Source organism: Takifugu rubripes, chromosome 22 (assembly GCF_901000725.2).
Source record: "Takifugu rubripes chromosome 22, fTakRub1.2, whole genome shotgun sequence".
Taxonomy (NCBI): domain Eukaryota; kingdom Metazoa; phylum Chordata; class Actinopteri; order Tetraodontiformes; family Tetraodontidae; genus Takifugu; species Takifugu rubripes.
This window is the reverse complement of record NC_042306.1, coordinates 8,709,989-8,728,908: the sequence shown is the minus strand read 5'-3', so window position 1 is coordinate 8,728,908 and position 18,920 is coordinate 8,709,989. Positions and strand designations below refer to the sequence as shown.

Sequence of the window (18,920 nt, the reverse complement as noted above, 5' to 3'; positions counted from 1 at the left end):
GAAATCCAGGGGTCCTACCCACACACAAAATGTTTTGCCCATGTTTTTATTTGTGGAAGAATTTTATGTTTATCACCAGTAATAAGCGTTTTAGCAAGGGGAAAATCACTGGACACACTGAAAGGCAAATTAATTTTACCAGAAAGAGACCACCGTGTAGAGGAAAATGTCTTTCTCTGTGCTGCAATGGTCAGCCTGATGTGTGCTGGAAAGTTGGTGTGCTTAATTTAGGAATACTCAATCTTTATAGTCTTTTTGGACCTAAAGTCTGGGATGCAAATGCTTTCCTCACATGCAAGGAATTATGAGTTTGGCTTGAACATTCATTATCAGAACCTGACAAAATTGGTCCCAGAAAGGAGACTCAGTAATAATTCAACGTTTTTAATTTTTTTTAAAAACCCAGAATTTTTCATTTTCTTTCACAAAAAGCAAACACAATCCATTAACAAGTCAAAAGTTGAACTTGGGGGAAGGCTTGCACAGGGGAAACGACAATCTGGTACAGAAGGTAAAGGAAACACAACTTCAATACAATAAACGGAGAAAGGAGACAATATCTGTTTTTGCTTGCAGTGCCTTTGGGAATGCAGTTAAAGGAATTACCCAACCTTGGAGCTGCCTCCAGTTCTAATTTTCCCCTAGGGCTGTTTTTCTGGTTGCTTTCACACCACGAGTAGGATTTATGAAATTCAACGTTATTTAATGTGGCATTCAGCCAAATCAGGAGGTGGAAACAGTTCATCTCTGGCTACTCATGACACTACTGAGTTGTCTGGTGTTTATCCAGTGGCCTCAGCTCTGCAGAAATAGAGGCAAAATGTTTAGCGTGTTACTTTCAAAATCATGTCAAACTTCCTACTTCATGCACTACACACACAGAAGTGTCTGGACTTTGTTGTCAGTTAGTCAGTCTCTCACAATCCCCTTTCATTTCTATGCCAATGCTAGTCTTCTGGAGGACACACATGCTCTTGTTTACGGCACTCGTAGTTCCTGTTATGAAGGATTAGATTCTAGCCTGAGGTATGACCTCAACAAACCCCCTCAGAACAGAATTCCTATCCAGTTTTTCCCTGATCAACACCACAGCGAGAGCAGATAATTTAACAGTGGGTAAAACGGCCCCTGGAGAAGCGGCCACAGTTGGGTAAATCAAAATAAATCACATTTGCACATTGTAAAAAAAAAAATTCTACAACTTTTTGGGTAGCAGTGTAATTGTAATATATGGTATGGCTATGAAATATGTAGTGCAGTCATAATGGAATGACGTAGGGTGGATACCTTACTCACAACTGATCAAACACAGGGAGGGACACCAAAGCTGCTATTGTACTGTTTAGCAAAAGAAGAAAATGTATGCTAAATTACAAAGGTGTTTTTCAATTTTTAGTCTACTGAATTCTTGACAAGTAAACAAAGCTTGTTTAAAAACTTGACTGTTCTTAAAATAAATGGACTGGCTTACTGCTTAGATGTTAACTGATTACCCTGCAATGGTTAATACAGGGCAATGTTATACTTTATCTGGCTCCAGTTTTAAATACATGTTGTAAATACATGATAATTGTGTTCTCTAATCCAGAAAAGACAGACAGACTGTATAATATCAAATGCTTTAATATCAGTTTGTACAGTCATATCAGTCCAACCAGCTAAACAAGTCCAAATAAGTAGGCAAAATTGAGTCCGAAATCTAACTAAAAAAACAAACCCCAGAGTTCTAAAACAAGCACGAAATTGCAAAGACTGGCACACAAGACAGTCTGTAACAGAAGGGAAAGGGAGACAGGCTTAAATATACGGGGAGAGAAGTGGGGAGGGTCAGGAAAAGGTGAGTCATGTGACAGAGAGATGGAGAAGGGCAGGATAAAACAACAGTTAGCCATACGGCAGACAGATCCTTACACTCACATATAAAGGGTTTAATTTACTTAAACAAGCTCTTTTGGAGATGGTTCACTAGGTCCCCATAATCTTACTGCCATGGGTCTATACTGCTTTTGGGTAAAGAACAAATGAAATTGATCAAAATTTGTGTCAGGACCAAGTGTATACTGAAAAAAGGGGGTACTGTATATCTAAGTGTAACCATCATGTGTCTTCATGTATGGGGTGGCTCTGCTCTTGCACCTCTTTTGGCCTTTTTATATGGACACAGTCACATCTTTCTAAATTTCTTCTGACTTGTAGCATGTGGGCAATATGTGCAACAAAAGGAACATGGCAACAGCCAGTGACCTGCTGCCTGTAGCCAGACACTCTCATCAGCAATTGAACTCACCTGTCACTCAGTGCACCTTCTTTTATAATCCTTACATGTGGGATTAACAGGCTCATTTAATCTGAGAGTGTACCATACCTCTGACAATGCTTACCTTGACTAGCATTTTGCTGTACGTATGTACCGCCCATGTCTGCTAAACACATGTCCACATGCCACATGTCCGAAAAACAGGGTTTAAAGTTCAAAACATCATAACATCCCCCCTCATTGACAAAAGAGTCCTCTTTTTTCTTTCTTTTAGTTTTCCAGGTGTAACATCTACTCTTGTGCACCTTTTTGATGCTCATCTCTCATTATGTGTTTTTGTGTTACTGTTAGAATAACCCATCCAACAAAGGTATGAGGATTACCGGTACATGAAAAAAGTATTATAAATACACATATTAATCTTGGTTAGGGGAGCAGCAATATATGTCTTATTATTCTTAGTAGCATCAAATTGTTTTAAAAATATTTCATTTACCATCAAGTATAAAAAGGTTTCATGTTTCTAATTGTAATTCCTCTTTGACATGTTTTTATTTCCAATTTTGTTGTCCTATTGTGACTTTATGATGAATGTATGGCTGAAACACTGCAGTACAATTTGTGGAGGTGAATTTTGCCTGAGCAAAGCAAATGAAAAGAGCTAATTAGAATATTTTGATGGGAATTTAAAGCTTCAACAATATGTGCTCCTTGTTAAAAAAAAGAAAAAGTTTAAATCTATATGGGAAAGAGGCAAACAATTTGAGTCTGACAGCTTAGCAGAGATTGGACAGACTAAAATGTCCCCAGACAGGAGTGAAAGAGGTGAAAATCCTCCACGAGTCAGTGAATAAGCAGAGTAGGAATGTTGCTGTTGGTGGTATTAGTGCTGTCTAGTGGATGTATTGTTGAACAACTATGCCCAAGACAAGAGTACGTTTTTCTTTTCTTATTTTTTCCATAGTAAAAAGCTATTTGCTGGACCCTACTTTGTCTGGGCCCAAGCCATTATTTCCATTCCTCATTGTGTACGACCAAAATACTTGATCTTTTTTTTCATAGCGTTCTTCGTTGCTTTATCCTTAGATGGTTGACATTGTTCTCAGTGGTTAAAAAAAAGGCAAAACCTTGAATGGATACGTTGAAATATTAAATGCATTAAACCGATTGCCTGAAATATAAGATATGAGGAGAAAACTATTTTGCAATCATTATACAAATATGCATTGCCTTGGTACCCTGGACCCCACCATTTTATACCAATTATGATGAAGAACTTAAAGTTGTTCTCCCCTCCCTCTCATTTATCCAACACATTTTGGATCATTTTCTCCTTTTTACTTCCAAAAGAAATGTGTATATATGTGTGTGTGTGTGTGTGTGTGTGTGTGTGCTTGAGGGCTGGTCTCAGGGTCAGTGAGGTCAAGACCGACAACCACAGATGAAGGATAATCTGTGGAGGTCCCTGCTGCAGGGGGGTGAGGCCCTAGTGGAACATGTCCATTCAGACTCGCTCTCTTTCTACATCTAACACACACACACACACACACACACACACACACACACACACACACACACACACACACACACACTCACCCCTCCCATTTCTTGTTTCATCTTCTTTTTTTCCCCAACACAGTTGCAGCTGGATTTCAAAGAGCACTTTGCCTGCAGAAAAAGCTGAATGTTTAGTAGGCAGATCCCTCAGTCAGACAGGCCGGGATTGTGGAATTCCTGCCTCCCACTCTTTAGGAACTGTTTTTGCCCTTTCGGGGGCCCCTACCATAACTGCCAGTGGCCTCCTACTCCATCTCCATCTCCAGCTTCGAGGAAGAGCCCTGTTTGCAAATTGAGCCTGACAAAAATAGTGGGGTCTGGGGGAGAAGAAAGGGGCGACATTTCAGATGGTGGGAACAGATGCTGCAGCTTGGAGTAGCTACTGTTTTGGAAATAATAATCACAAATGTACAGTAACAACAACAACAATAATGATAATATTGAACTTCTGACCAAAAGCCTTCACAAAGTGCTTTATTGAACAATCAGAACTTAAAAGAACATAAAAGAAGCATTAAATCATAAAAACAAGCTGTCATAAAACCTACTAATTACTATAAGCCTTTCAAAACAACATGGGTCTTAAGAGATTTTCTAAAGGATTCAATACTAACTGAGGTGCGCAGACAAGCATTTAGTCTGGGGGCCACTGATTGGAAAGCTTGATCCCTGAGGGGTTCCGATAAGGCACTAATTTGAGGATCTAAGGGACCGTGAAGTATTGTATAACTCCAACAACTCAGATATGTAGGTAGGGGCTTGGCCATTAAAAGCTTTTAGGCAATAATTAAAATTTTAAAATGAATGCTAAGATGATGATTCTAAGACTGAGAGCCACTGACCTGTCTGATGTCAACTTCAAGACCGGTCTGATGTCAACACTTAGTGATTCGAGTTAAAAGTCTTGCAGCAGAGTTCTGGACAGCCTGGAGGCAATGGAGCTCTTTCTGGCCGAGAGAAGTAAAAATACTATTACAGTAGTCTAAGTGGGATTAGACAAACACATGTATAATGATCTCAATGTCTTTTAAGATGAAGGATCTATTTGGAAATGTACCCCACATGTTAGGAGTGCTTGTAAAAAATGTAAGATTCAAGCAATTTTAAAAGAGAATTTTAATTTTAAAAAGGCAGCCCATGCTCTTTAAGTTTGTTAGATGAGTCTACTATATTCCTCCAGAAACAAGTTCCTCAGCCACTATTTTCTCCAGGACAATGGAATGGAAGCGTAGGCATTAGCCTAGAGACTTTTTGGTTTTGATGGGTCCAGAAATGGCTTTTCAAGTGCAGATTTAACAAATTCATTTTTAAAAAAGCATGGAACAAACACCAGTTGAAAGTGAAAGATAGATTCAAAAGACAAGAGTTTTAGGGACAGCAAGGCTTTCAAGTGTGTTGGGAGTGTCAAATAGGGCTCTAGGAATTTTCCTTCTAAAAGAAAAGATAACTGCAAAATACTGGATCCTGGCCTCCCTCAATGTTTCATTTTAAGAGGCTCTAAGGCCACGTTTCCCCTAGGAGTATCGGCACTAGTCTTCTTGCATTTTTGGCCATTTCCACTGAGAAATGTACCAGATTCATGGTACCTGATGCTACACAAGCATACAGCTACAATACTACTGTAAAGAAAAAGATTAAATAAACTGAACTGTCAAATTAAATAAACTGAAAATTAATAAAATGAGAATTTATTATACCAAATATACCAAGCACATTTTCAGATTAGAATGCAGTTGCAACACGCAGGCATGATCACAAAAAATATGTACACCTGTATAATAAATTGGACTGTCCCAAAACACATTCGCTCTGTACAAAAAGCAACATAGCTCTTTTTCTTAAGCTCAGATCTCTTGAAATTTGTGACACTGTGTTGCAGATGTTTTACCAGTGTGTGGTGGCAAGAATTTTATTCTGTTTTGCAGTGTGCGATTCTTAGTGTATTAATTGGCCTCTGCTGCAAATATTATTCAGACTGCACAGGCACTACTATCCACATGTCCCAAAATAAACATATTCACATTTTTTATGTTATATCACTGTGAACACACATACACGTGACTCATGTAAGCTTTGAAACCAAACAGTAAAAGGTGAACATGTAATCATCAGAGAAAATAAGAGAGATTGTAACTGCTAACAAGCAGTCTATTCAAAAGGTCCCTTGCAATTTGTCTTAGAAAACACTTCCAGAATCCTTCCAGTATCTATGGTGCTGCAGAAAAAGAAGGTAAAAAAATATTAGGTCTGCCAGCAGCTGCAAAAAACCAGACTACTCAGCTAGACTGATTTTAGGAACTCTTGTCTTAGGAACCTTGCTTCTGTTATTTTTGTGTGACACTGAATGTAACAAGTGTAAGAAGGCATTGGTTTGATCAGTGACTACCAGAAAAGGTTGGATGACAACCGTGGACAGTGTGATGACAACTGCAAAGACACTGGACAGCATGTAGAAAGGGCAACCAGGGCAATGAGGTCTAGTAACCTGAATTGCAGTACCCATATAAAGCCCCAAGCAACCCAATGGAAAGATACCCCCAGGGGTGCCCAAGAGGAGGAAAGGGCGAGCATCACATATGGAATTCCTGGCAATGATTACGAGCAATAGATTATTGACAAGTGCAAATTTTTGCTCAGAAAAATCTCTCAGAACCCGAGAGGTCTGTGGATCCACCAGACCAAATATGGGCTTCTTTAGGCAAGTAGAACAATGCACAGAGCCAATGCTCAACATTGGAGGAGCAGGACATGGAGTCATCCTACAAAGCCCCCAATCCCCTCTTGCTACACCTAGCAATCAATTGGCCAATATGGCCTGCTGCACACAAACTCTAAGAATGGCAACAGTTTGACAAAGATGTTGATTCAGCTCTTGAAGTGGGGTCAAAGAGGGATAGTGGACTCAGCAATTCCATCAATTGAGCACCATGATTGTCAGCATTGGCACAGGGAGATGTGTCATAAAAGAACCAAAACCTAATGGAGGATCTACTTCAACATTTCGACCAAACAGGTATGAAATCAAGATCACCCAGCTAAGGAACACTGAAAATGTTCTGGGGCATTCTGAGGAACCTGGCGGGCTGTTTTTTATGGCAAATACATTTCTGTTCTCTAAATAGCTGCTTGGGCAAAAACACAGTAGGTTTTCTCAAGGCCTCAGTAGAAGATATTGACCAACATGTGAGCAAGATCAGTGATATACCAGAGAAGATGTGTGCGCTTATTGAAGGCTACGATGGTCCTACTTCAGCTTCAGCTTAATATTCCCCTTAGAGAAAGTCACATCTGCACAGTACTGCATGGTACCACCATTGGCTCTACCGTATCAGTGTTGTTGTTCACCCCATCAATGAACATGTCCCCAGGGGAAACCACATTGAACAAGCATAAGAAAGCAAATTACCAGGAGCTGGTTGAGAGCTGCAGGAGCACTAAGGCTTCTTGGTTCCAGAGGGATGCAGGAGAGGATAGAGCAGGGGTGGGCAAACATTTTGATTCGTGGGCCACAATGGGTTCTAACATTTGACAAAGGGGCCGGACCAGGAGCAGATGGATGGATGGAGTGCTTTGGTAACCTCACCTCATTGGAGAAAAAATACACATTTTGGGATATGGAGAAAACATGTGCTTTAATTTCAAATGAAAATGAAGAGAAGCATTACAACAAAATATCTGACTTTGGAATGAGTCTTAAAACACTTAAAATCAAATGAATAAAATGTGCCTTTTTAAAAAAAATTAATAACCATTTCTATTTTAAAGCACTGAAAGTTCTGTTATCCTTCAGGATATCACCATCACTCTCCTCCTGACTGTCTTTTTTCTAGTGGGAAAACACCAGAATTGCAGTGAAAATTTAACATTAACAAGGTTTATTCATTTAATTTAATTTAATAAAAAAGTTTGGCGGGCCGGATTAAAACGTTTAACGGGCCGCGTGTGGCCCCCGGGCCTTAGTTTGCCCATGCCTGGGATAGAGGGTGGTTCTGGGTGGTTGTGGATCAAAAGAGGGGATCTATGGTGTAGCAAACTACTTGGATGCACGTTGGGTCTGATCATCCTTGGCTGGGTCTCCTAAAGTGAGGGTGTCGGAAGATTAAAGACCTGAAATGCCTGATGATGCTGGGTACTTTACTTATGATGTGTACAAGCATCTACACAGATGGTGTTCTATTTATACTGATATCTAAAAATACAGCTGAATGAGTCTCAACCGAATCAATAGTCATCACTGATGTATATGTCCCCACACATTTTTGGGCAGCCAGCCCCGGCACATCTGGCATGGGGCCCACTTCAGAGCATCTGAGTGTAACAGTACACATCTCTGAAATTAAACACACATATATTACCAAATTATTATCCATATACAGTGCATTTGAATGAATTTTACTTTCTTAAAAACACTGAATAGGCCTCGAAGTTTTCATTTCTTTAATTAATTCCATACACATATATGCTCATAAAATTATACATGTTAAAAAAATATGCATGTAGAATTAGTGTGCATGTTTTATGCTCCAAGACACCTAAAACACTAATGAAAATTGCCATACAACTTTGGCAAATCAATTAAAATTGATTTTAAAATAAAATAAAATAAATCCACAAGTGTTCATTCTTTGGATAAACTAACGGCGGTGGCGAAACACCCGTCACAACACATGACACTCTAATTCTAATTCTTCGATGCTTCACACCACACACTTAATACTGGTAACTAAAATACTTTCTTTACCATTCTCTCACTCTTAACTCAATATAATTCACTCATCTGTATGGATGCTGAGTAAGCAATACATTAAATAAAGAAGAAACTTCAGCTTGGGTCTTTCCAGTATCGAATGCATAAATTGGATATAGTTCTGGCCTGGATTGGATAAGTAGCAGTGCCCTTGTCAACCATCTTGACAGCCGTTGTGTCCCTATCAGATATATTGCTAAAGCCTCTTTTTCCACTCACCAAACACTTTTGATAAGCAAAAACCCCAAATGATGAACTTCGGAACATATACTGCTCACTCAGTTTTGCTCGAAGAGACAGAGACAAAGCCACTGAAGTGCTTCTTCAATGTTTGAAATCTCTTTTTGCCCAAAAGGGTGGTAATGACCATTACCATGAACAGGAACCAAAACTTGGGAAATCTTAATGCACCATTATCCCAGAAGACTAAATGCAGCATCATTACAGAAAGTCCATTCTTCTTTGTTTTCTTCTCATCTGATTTGTAATAAAATTTCCCTGTGTTTGGGTTACTGATGCTTTTCCCCCTCTCTAGTTTTGCCTTGGTCCACATCAGCACATAAGTTATAAGCTGTTTGGTGATGAAAACAAAAGCCCCCCAAACCCTCATGTGTGGATCAGATGGCGCCTGCTTCTGTTGCATAAGTAAGATGGATGAAAAAAAGCATAGCCAAGTTTTTTGTTAAACAAAACTTAACACAACCTCACAGCACCAAGATTCCAGGTTTGAACCCCCTGTTGTCAAGGGGCTTTTCTGTTTGACTTGTCCAACTGTCAAACAACACCAATGTATGTGAAGCTTATGTCAGACAGACCACCGAACCCACAATGACCACAGACCACAATGCTTCTTCTTAAAATGGATTTATTAACAAATAACACAATGAATGAATCAAATGAGCGAAGTCTGGCGTTATGTTTGTCCAGAAGATGAAAGCTGGCAAGCAGACGAGAGTGTGGCAGGTGAGACTGGTGGCAAAAGAAAAAGGCAGCCAAAAAACAGAAATCCAAAAAAACACTTAAGCAAAGACTTTTCAAAAATGCAAAGCTGATGCCAGTATGTGATCTACCACGAAAGATTCAAGGAGGGACTGGCAGAGTATGGGAGGGATTACCGGTAAATACTGCAGGGCCTTGATGAGCCGATGAGAAGCAGGTGAGGAACCAAAGGAAGAGTGGTTGGAGGAGTCCGGCCATGTCCAGCCTGAACAGAGAAGGGAAACAAAGCGAAGATGGAGAGATGAAATGTTCATCTTGTACATTAACAGTTTTAATAATAAAAGTGTATCATAAATTAACATGACACAGAAGTAAATACATTTTACGTTAGCTCTACTTGAATTGCATTTTCAAAATACCCTATTATATTTAAATAAATATGCAGTACTATTGTTTTTTTGATACATATATATATGCAAGCTGAGCTTAGAAACTAGTATTAAGCAAGCTCTTAAAAAGCACCCAGCTAAAATATCATCTTAAAAACAAGGATCAAGCGCCTTCTTCATCTTGAAAACTGATCCTATTAAGAGTTATGTTGAAGACTGAGAAACTTATTTCCAGTATTGCTGATTTAGGTCTAGTAGTGAGACAGATGGAGATAAGATGGTTGGAGTGATGTATGAGTTTCACCTCAGGTCTCGGTGCCCAGCCACGTCTCAGCTTGTTAGTGTGTATGGGTGTGTGTGTTTGAGTGTGTGTATGCATGTGTGTGTGTATCTGTGTGTGTGTCCTTTTTCTTGATTCTCTTGTTTCTCTTTGTTGTTTTTATCCTTTGTGAGGCACTTTGTGCTACCCAGTGTATGAAAAGTGCCATATAAATAAAGATTGAATTGAATTGAATTGAATTGAATTAAAGCAACAACGTTACAGAAACGTTAATATATAGGCTCCTTCTCTCTTAAGGCGTTTGTGGAAGATGCGAGGTGCGGGACTGCGTAGCTGGATGAGGAAAGAAGAGGGTTTCCCTTATAAAAGCCTTGAAGTGCAAGAGTAAGGGAAGGACGCCATTTCCCGCCCCTCTAACACACACTTTTTTACCGGTGATGTCAGGGCGCGCAGGGGCTTCCTGATGAACGAGAGGGAGAGGTAGAGAGAGAGAGAGAGAGAGGTGGAGGGGGTGGGGGATAAATGGATGATGATATTAATATTGCTGGATGGACCGGTGCAGAGGAGAAGCAAGTCACTCTGAGGCGCGCACAGGCGCACAACATATCCAAGAGGAGGAGACCCCGACGCATTCAGAAACACTCAACGGGTTTTTACTGTATTTTACTCGGGAATAACTTTGTCTGTTCAGTTTGGTGCGTTTTATATCCCAGATTCACCTTGCATGTCGGAACAGGAGAGTAAATGATGCAGCAGTGATCAGGTAAAACGAAATAAGAGGCTTTTGCGTAAAGTGATCTGATTGTTCACGCAAATCTTTTTTCCCCCTGAAAACAAAGCAAAATGTATCCGCACTTCAGTGTTACTTCACTTTTTAAGTGTTACTGAACTGAATCTGATCAATTTCAACGAGAAAACCTGCCGAAACTATCGAAAAGCAGACGTAAATCTTTATTTTGTACCTGTGAACAGTAGTGACAGAGTGATAAAGGTTAACCAGTCAAGTGTGATGCGCTGCAGCAGCAGAGAAAAATCTTTTTATTTTAAACTGAAAGAAACCTACAAATATCCCAATGTGCAGCCATCAATATTACCCCCTCTTTAGTTTGCACTGATCACTTACATTTGGTTACGTTCGTAGGTTACTTTAACATTTTTCAAGCTGAAAGCGGGTTTTATTGTTGGGCAAATATGCGCAAACAAAGCCGGTAAGAACAGTCTGGTGTGACCTTTTGGAACCCATTTTCAACCTTCTCTCAGAATAAACCCACCACATATATTTCCTATTACGACAAAATGCTGCTGATTAGACCAGTGGTCATCTCTCTTGTTCTCATCACCAACACGTGGCTGTTCAGCCCCGTGCGCTCTGATGCTCTGCGGCGGTACAAGCGCGCCATGGCCCGCCGGGCAGACCGAGAGCTCTCCAGCTTAGCAGGTGAACCCTGTACCGTCTCTGCTGTCTGGAGGTCCCGGCGGCAACCCCGCTCTGTCTCTTTGTCGCAACACCGCCCTCCAGTGGTCTATGAGCGCACGCACAGGAGCCGGAGAGGCTCGTACTCGTTAGAGAGCGCTGCGGCGGTCTGCGCGGAAGGCTGCCGGTTTGACACCGATAGCACGCACCAGGTCTGGCTGGAGAAGAGGAGTGGGGTTGGTAAACAGAGTGTGCCAGTGGGAGCAGGGGACCAGAATGGAAAGTACGATAAACTTTCTGCGACTGATGAGAAAGAGTTGCATTATGGAACAAGTACAGCGCGCCGCGGGCTTTCTCCGTTCAGCGCGCCCACAGTGCCGTCTGCGGTGCCATCCTCCAGCGCCTCCCGCTCCAGGCTCACCCAAGACCTCCAGTCGATGTTTCCTCTTGTGGAAGAAAGTAATTCCAGCTTGCACACAGAGGTTTCCACGGACAGCCCGACAGCTACGACTGGCCTGCAAGACTTCCATGCGCTCGAGCTGGAGAACGATGGAGACCAAAAGATACCGACTGGGATTCTGGAAGGCCGAAGCGACGAGGACTCCTCCGGGGAGGTGGAGGAGGTGGATCCACCGGTGAGCCAGCCTGTCGGTAGCCCGTCTCCATGGCAGAGTCCCATGCTCAGCGTGCCTTCTTCTTGGATGACTGCCCTGTACTTCAGTGGACGTCAGGAGCAGCTTAAGTTGAATCCTGTAGCCGGGCTGGAGTTACCGAGGGGGAAGTTCAGCCTGGAGCTGTGGGTGAAGCCGGAGGGAGGGCAGAGTAACCCGGCGGTGGTCGCAGGTGAGTCAACCCTAAAGCCAGGTGATCGTGAATAAATAATCATCAATAAAAAATAAATAGCGAGATAGAACCTTTCCCAAGAGCAATTGTAAATTAATGATTTAAAATACCTTAAATATAGATTGTAATCGTAATTTTTCAACACCACTGAAAAAAAATCCAACATTTTTTTCTTATAGATTAATTGAATAAACGTGGATGTTCAGACTTTATTGTCTAAAGAAGTGTATAATGAATTGGTTAATTAATGTCATAATTGTTAATATTCAGTTATACAGCGTTTGTGTCATTTGAGCATTTAATGAATTTAATGACATTCGACACAACACATTTATTGACAAAATAGCCAGTTTGTTAAAGAAGAGCACACTGATTAATAACGGAAATATTGCTACAAAGCAAACAGGTTTCAATGGGCAATTTGTAATAAACCAAAAAAGGACTGACTGAACATAAAGGTGTCAGATAGTTCTCTTATGCAAACTGTAAAAATGTCAGCAAAAACATTACAATAACTATTGAGCTTCCATCCTGCTTTGGCTTGATTTCTATGTGTTAATGATATTTATTTGCATTATTCCCTCCTGAATTGTGATTATCCAGCTCCTCTATGAAGCTAATGATTTTTTTAGCAGTCCTAACAGTGTTTGCTTTCGTCCTTGTGCAACAACCCATTCAGATGCCCTTTTTAAAGAAGTTGTCGAACACAATATTAGTCTGGCTTGTGTCAGCTCTGGTTTATTCTGGAGGGTCAATGACTGAAAATCATAGATGTTCACACCTTTTTTCAATTAATAGTTACTAGGCCAGACTATATTCTACTATTCTTGACAAATGTTTGATAGGAGGATAACTCTGGCTATTGGAGCCAATCCACACTAATCCACACTAAAGATATAAATATATTATAACATAACTGTTAATAACTGTTGATTGTTTTAACTTAATCAAAGTAGTCAGCAATTATAAGTTTTTACCTTTGGACATATTCAATCTATGTCGGGCTGGCTTCTCTGGTTTTACCTCCAGAACATCTAACATGTGCTACACCTCTAAAGTTCTCCTTCCTGATCCTCTCCATCCTTGTTCCCAGCAAAGAGAACCTCAACATCTTCATCTTTTCCACCTCTAGCTCCGCCTCCTGTCTTCTCCTCAGTGTCTCTGTCAGCAAACAGCATCAAGATCTTCTCTATCACCTACATTCTTGTTCAGCCATTAACACATCAAAGCTGACACTTTTCTTCCCACCTAATCACACACACTTTCATCCCTATGCCTGCCCTCACTACACATCTCAACGTCATCACTGTTATTATTGTTCTTATTCATATTATTATTACTAGCAGGGTTTGATCAGGAATTTGATCAGGAATTATAGTACTATGTGTATTATAAGTAGTATTGATAAATGTATGACAGTACAGGGTGGTGGTAGCTGAGAAGCAGAGGGTTCTTTGTTCAATCCCCAGTGCAGACAAAACATGAAAGGTGTTCTGGTGGCAGGGGAAGGTGCCAGGACCTCTATAGAAGTACCCTTTAGCAAGGTACTGACCCTCCAGATGCTCACATGTGATATCCATTTAATCAAATCCAGATGGTACAATCAATCCTATTTTTAATGCTGATGAAAACATACTTTTAGTTGTGATTAAAATAAAGCTAATTAGTTATTGTGTGTTTTCATCTCCTCATTGGGCATTTCTGTTGATTCTGCACTACTGCAGACAGACTGGTCTTATTAAAGCCATCTCTTTATAAACGATTTAATGAACAACATATGAGTAGGGAACATGTCTACATCTGACAGGTCAGCACTCTGGCCGCCACAGTGGGCCAGAGACTCAGGAAGGCCGCAAACTGTCATGTCCATTCACATTTACTTTGATCAAAGATCCAGCTTCATTATTTAACTTTTCCCCTTCATTGGTTCCTTATGTGAGGCAGCAGTGTTTGGAATTCATGTTCTGTCTAGTGCCCAGTATTAATTTAACAAATACAGTTGCAAACAAACTCATTTAGTTCCTTCTTGACATGACATTGGTGCTACCACTAATGGTCTTTTTCTGTAAATCAGCTGATATTTTGTTTTCTTTTCTTTTGTATGTTGGTAAATTAATATTATAGAGACAGTCTAAAGTTATTTTTGCTCATAATGGCAACATTTATGGAATTACAAATAGATTCATCAATAATTTTTGTAATAGAGGCAACTAATGACTGTATGAGACCCATGCTGGTGCAGTTCCCATGAGTCAACAGTTTTTAAAACTCAGTGTTCATTAGATTGAATAAGAAAGTGAACTCGATGGTTCTGAGGGAAACAGAAGAGATACATTGAAACTAGTCAGCAAAAGAAACCTTTTTTGTCAATTAAAACAAACGAACAAACTAAATAAAATAAAAAATAAACAAAAATAGTCTACTACTGGAGCTTAAATACTATTTTTTGGACAATTCCCTTCATGTGTTAGAAAAAACCTTCTCTGTCATTGCTATAAGTGTTTGATTACTGGGGCCTTTCCACTTTGACTACAGGCTGAAAATAAGTTACCATTTCCTTTCCTGAACTTTGAAAAGGTAGTACATTGCCAGGATTGCAAACATTGAAGTGTAGCAGGATCTGACTTCCAAAGCTCCGACCATGTGGTCCTAAGGGAGACAGCATGGTCCCAATTACCCATAGCCGCTGTCTGAATTTTGCATTCTTCTTTCCCCTCTGCTGGGAGGTAACTCTGAGTCGGCTGACGTCCTTCTCTCCTTTGACTTGTTGTAGTCTACTGCTGCTGCTGTTGTGTGTCTTTCATGATTTGGTTTCTCTCCCGGTCTGCCAGCAGATGAAACCTCATCAAACTAGTGTTTGGAAAAAAGTACCGCTTAATTTCATAACAACATGTTTCATAATTTACATGTTTCAATATATGAACTAGATTGGAGAAGTGGACCTTAACCTTGTTGGCATGTTCTCAGGAATGACTGATGCTGCGTTCAAACCCCTCATGGATCCTTGTTGGACCATCATATGTGATGTATATTTGTGAAGTAGAAAGAAATTAAATAAATTGACTAGTGACCCTGGGGAGGAACTCTTTTCACTATGAATTGTGGAGATGCAGCAGTGAAAACTCACTTTCTTTGGGATATTTGACAGTTTAGCATTCATATACATGGAAGCGTCTATCAACATAAACAGTGATGGGGAGGGTGAAGGGATTTCCTGACCCTAAGCAACATCTGGGGAGCAGATGTTTTTACAGAAGCATGGAGAAATATAGGTTCCTGGCCTCAGTGTAATGCCACAGCCCTACTTCATGTCTCACTGTCTTCGATCTGTTTGTGTTCAGCATGAAAAAAACTCCATTGTATTCATATTTTTTGTACTTGCTGTGGTGTAATGTGTAATTCTTTATTTCCCACAGGTGTGTTTGACAACTGCTCCCACTCACTCAGTGACAAGGGTTGGTCAGTAGGCATCCGCACTTTTGAGCCTGGAAGCACCAAGGATGCTCGTTTCTACTTCACGCTACGCACTGACCGAGCTGTGAAAGCTACCACAGTCTACAGCCACCAGAGATACCGAGCTGATTCCTGGACTCACCTGATGGTCACTTATGACGGCCTCCACATGACTCTGTACACTGACGGGGCGAAGGTGCGATATTTTGAGTTTTGTCTGTACCTCTTATGGCATTAGCTTGTTGATTTAAGTTTGACAAAGTGAACCTCTCCTCTCCTCTCCTCTCCTCTCCTCTCCTCTCCTCTCCTCTCCTCTCCTCTCCTCTCCTCTCCTCTCCTCTCCTCTCCTCTCCTCTCCTCTCCTCTCCTCTCCTCTCCTCTTCCGCTTGATCTCTCTTCCTCCTTTACTCATCTGTCCATCAGCAGAGTGATCCCACATATAAACCTGGTCCCATTCAAGGTTTCTCCCTGTCAAAGGGAGTTTTTCCACCATTGTTGCAGAGATAACAGACACTATGAAGATATATTTGAATTGAATTGAATTACTTGCTCTTTCAGGTTGGAGAGAGCAGCCTGCAGACTGGGAACCTTTACAGTCACTTCATGAAAACATGCAGGAACCTCTTTCTCGGCAGCGGCCAGCCAGATCAGAGTCTCAGCTTCAGGGGCCTCATAGGTGGGGTCGTCCTGTGGAACTATAAGCGTTCGCACGAGGAGCTGCTGAAAGGACTGCTTCACATTGACCTGCATTTACCAGTCTTGGCAATGTGGGCAGACTTCCTGAAAGTAAGTACTAAATTTATTTTACCCTTTGACTCTTGATTTGCATCTGCAGGCAAATTACAAAAGAATATTTTCTGGAATGGTCAGGTGTCGCTGACTCAGATTTCTTTTTTCTGCTCATTTTTTTTTCCGAACATGAAGGTGGAACAGATTTGGACTCCAAACAAAATCGGACTCCACCCGGCTATTGTCACCACTCCTGTTCCTGAACAAGAAGTCGTTTCCCCATACCTGCCACCGCCCTGTGGCTTGACACCTTGTGACAACACAGACATAATTTCTGGTTACAACAACAACTGGCAACTCTGCACTCAAAAGCGCGTTCGCTATCGCATTGTTAACCTTTGTAACGATGATGGCGGAAACCCCACTGTGTCTGAAGCCCAGATCATGCTCCAGCACCGTGCTCTAATTGAAGCTTTTCATCCATACAACATTACATTTGATCTCAGTGTGCACAACGAGAAAAATACCAGCCTCCGGCAACGGTTTATTCTCAGCAACTGCCAGATTGAGAAGATTGGGAACCGCCGATGTGACCCAGAGTGTGACCACCCAAGAACAGGCCATGATGGAGGGGACTGCCTTAGACAGGGGCCCTGTTACACCTGGAAAAGACAAGATGGAGTGTGTAACATGGAGTGCAACAGCATACAGTATGACTATGATGATGGAGATTGCTGTGACCCAGAGTTCACTAATGTCGTCAAGACCTGCTTCGATCCAGAGTCTCCTGACAGGTGCGTTGAGCAGATAAGTCAGTTGCTTTTCTAGCGTTTGGTACCAGATCAACTAACATCAGTTTTTCTCCGGTCTACTTGCTGTTCAATTGTAAATTTCAAAATCATACTCTTTAATGAAAGTTCCCATCATAGAAACCTTGCAACCTTGATGCTAGCATCTCCGCCAATAGTGAGAGGTTTACTCGACCTTTAGTAATACCTGACCATTTTAGAACCTGAAACCAGGAGTGCAAAACACTCAACAACAGAAAGATGGATGTTAACTCATTAACACGCAGTTAGCATACCTTGGATTATTGTATTAAGTATGTAGAGGTGTCTCATATTGTTCAGCTATATCTCTCATATTGTTCCCTGCACTTGGCTGCAAGGGACACAGTATAACTTCATCACATTATTGTGTAATATAATAATGCTTTGTAGTTCTGACAATGGAGAAATGTTCTGCTAAATTGCAGTTATATCATCCTTTGCAAAAAAAAGATTAGTCTATTACTGGTATACAGCATATAAAAATACAAGTGGAAAATGAAAGTATCCAGTTGAAAAAGTAGCAGTGGGACTCCACTAGTGAGGAAATGTTTTTGAGGTAAGAAGCTTCTGGGCTTAAGTGACCACTAAAAAGACTCCCTGTGAGTGGGCATTCTGCCTCAGCACACGGCCATGCCTTAGCTCAGAGGTGCCTCAAACATCTCAACATGCTGCAAGCACAAATTGGTACTCTCTTTCCCCAATGGTTTTAGAGAGAGAGCCCTGTGAAGTGGGTATGGTGAGCAAAGGAGCCAAGGCACACACTTATTTTTGCTAAACAAGTGGATTGGCAGCCTGCTGCTTTCCATTTGGTTTGACAGGCAGCCTCACGCAGAGCTCCAAATAGCATCGCCAAAGGTTGCCATGAAGTCGTCGGCCCATGTTTCTTACATTTGGCTTGTTAATCTAAATTGTAACCACAAGATCTACACTGGGCCACAGAGAAGCAGAATATGGTAACCTGAACTTTTTTTTTCTTCTTTTTTTCTCTCAAAGCAACAGAATCAGCATTTGATGTGTGGAGTTGACAGAGCGCAGCAGTCTTACACAAGAATCTATTAATCTATTAATTATTATTAATATGCTTCAGACCACTAGACACCGTGTTCACCCTTAATAGCATTTTACATGCTTTGGTATTGCCACTCTTATTGCAACTGAAGACCATAATGGAAATAAATAAAGGTGAAATAGCATCTTTAATTTTAATAAAGTGTGCATTGCATATGTAATTCAAACCTAAGCCTTCAGTGGAAGACAGTTTTGTGAGAAATGACACAAAAAATGGAATATTAGTACTACTAATAATAAGAGAGTGGCATGGTGGTATAGTGGTTTTAGCAGCGGTGTTTATAGCAAGGAAGTTCCAGGGGCTTTTCTGTGTGGAGTCTGCATGTTCTGACCACGTCTACATGGGTTCTCTCCAACATTCCAGCTTCTTTCCACAGTCCAAACATATGCATTGAAGATAGGGGATTTGGGAAA

At 40.9% G+C, this 18,920-nt stretch overlaps 1 protein-coding gene across 2 annotated transcripts in view; it reads left to right on the top strand.

Annotated features, from left to right (window-relative positions):
* The first annotated feature begins 12,220 nt into the window (after positions 1–12,220).
* pappa2 (pappalysin 2) overlaps positions 12,221–18,920 on the top strand; it is a 38,191-nt gene continuing 31,491 nt past the window's right edge. For both annotated transcript variants that reach the window (XM_029830835.1, XM_029830834.1), the window contains exons 1-4: positions 12,221–12,426; positions 15,843–16,075; positions 16,438–16,665; positions 16,804–17,402. In XM_029830835.1, the coding sequence (XP_029686695.1) occupies positions 12,261–12,426; positions 15,843–16,075; positions 16,438–16,665; positions 16,804–17,402 (1,226 nt within the window). In that variant the 5' untranslated portion in view covers positions 12,221–12,260. The remainder of the gene's footprint in view (positions 12,427–15,842; positions 16,076–16,437; positions 16,666–16,803; positions 17,403–18,920) is intronic.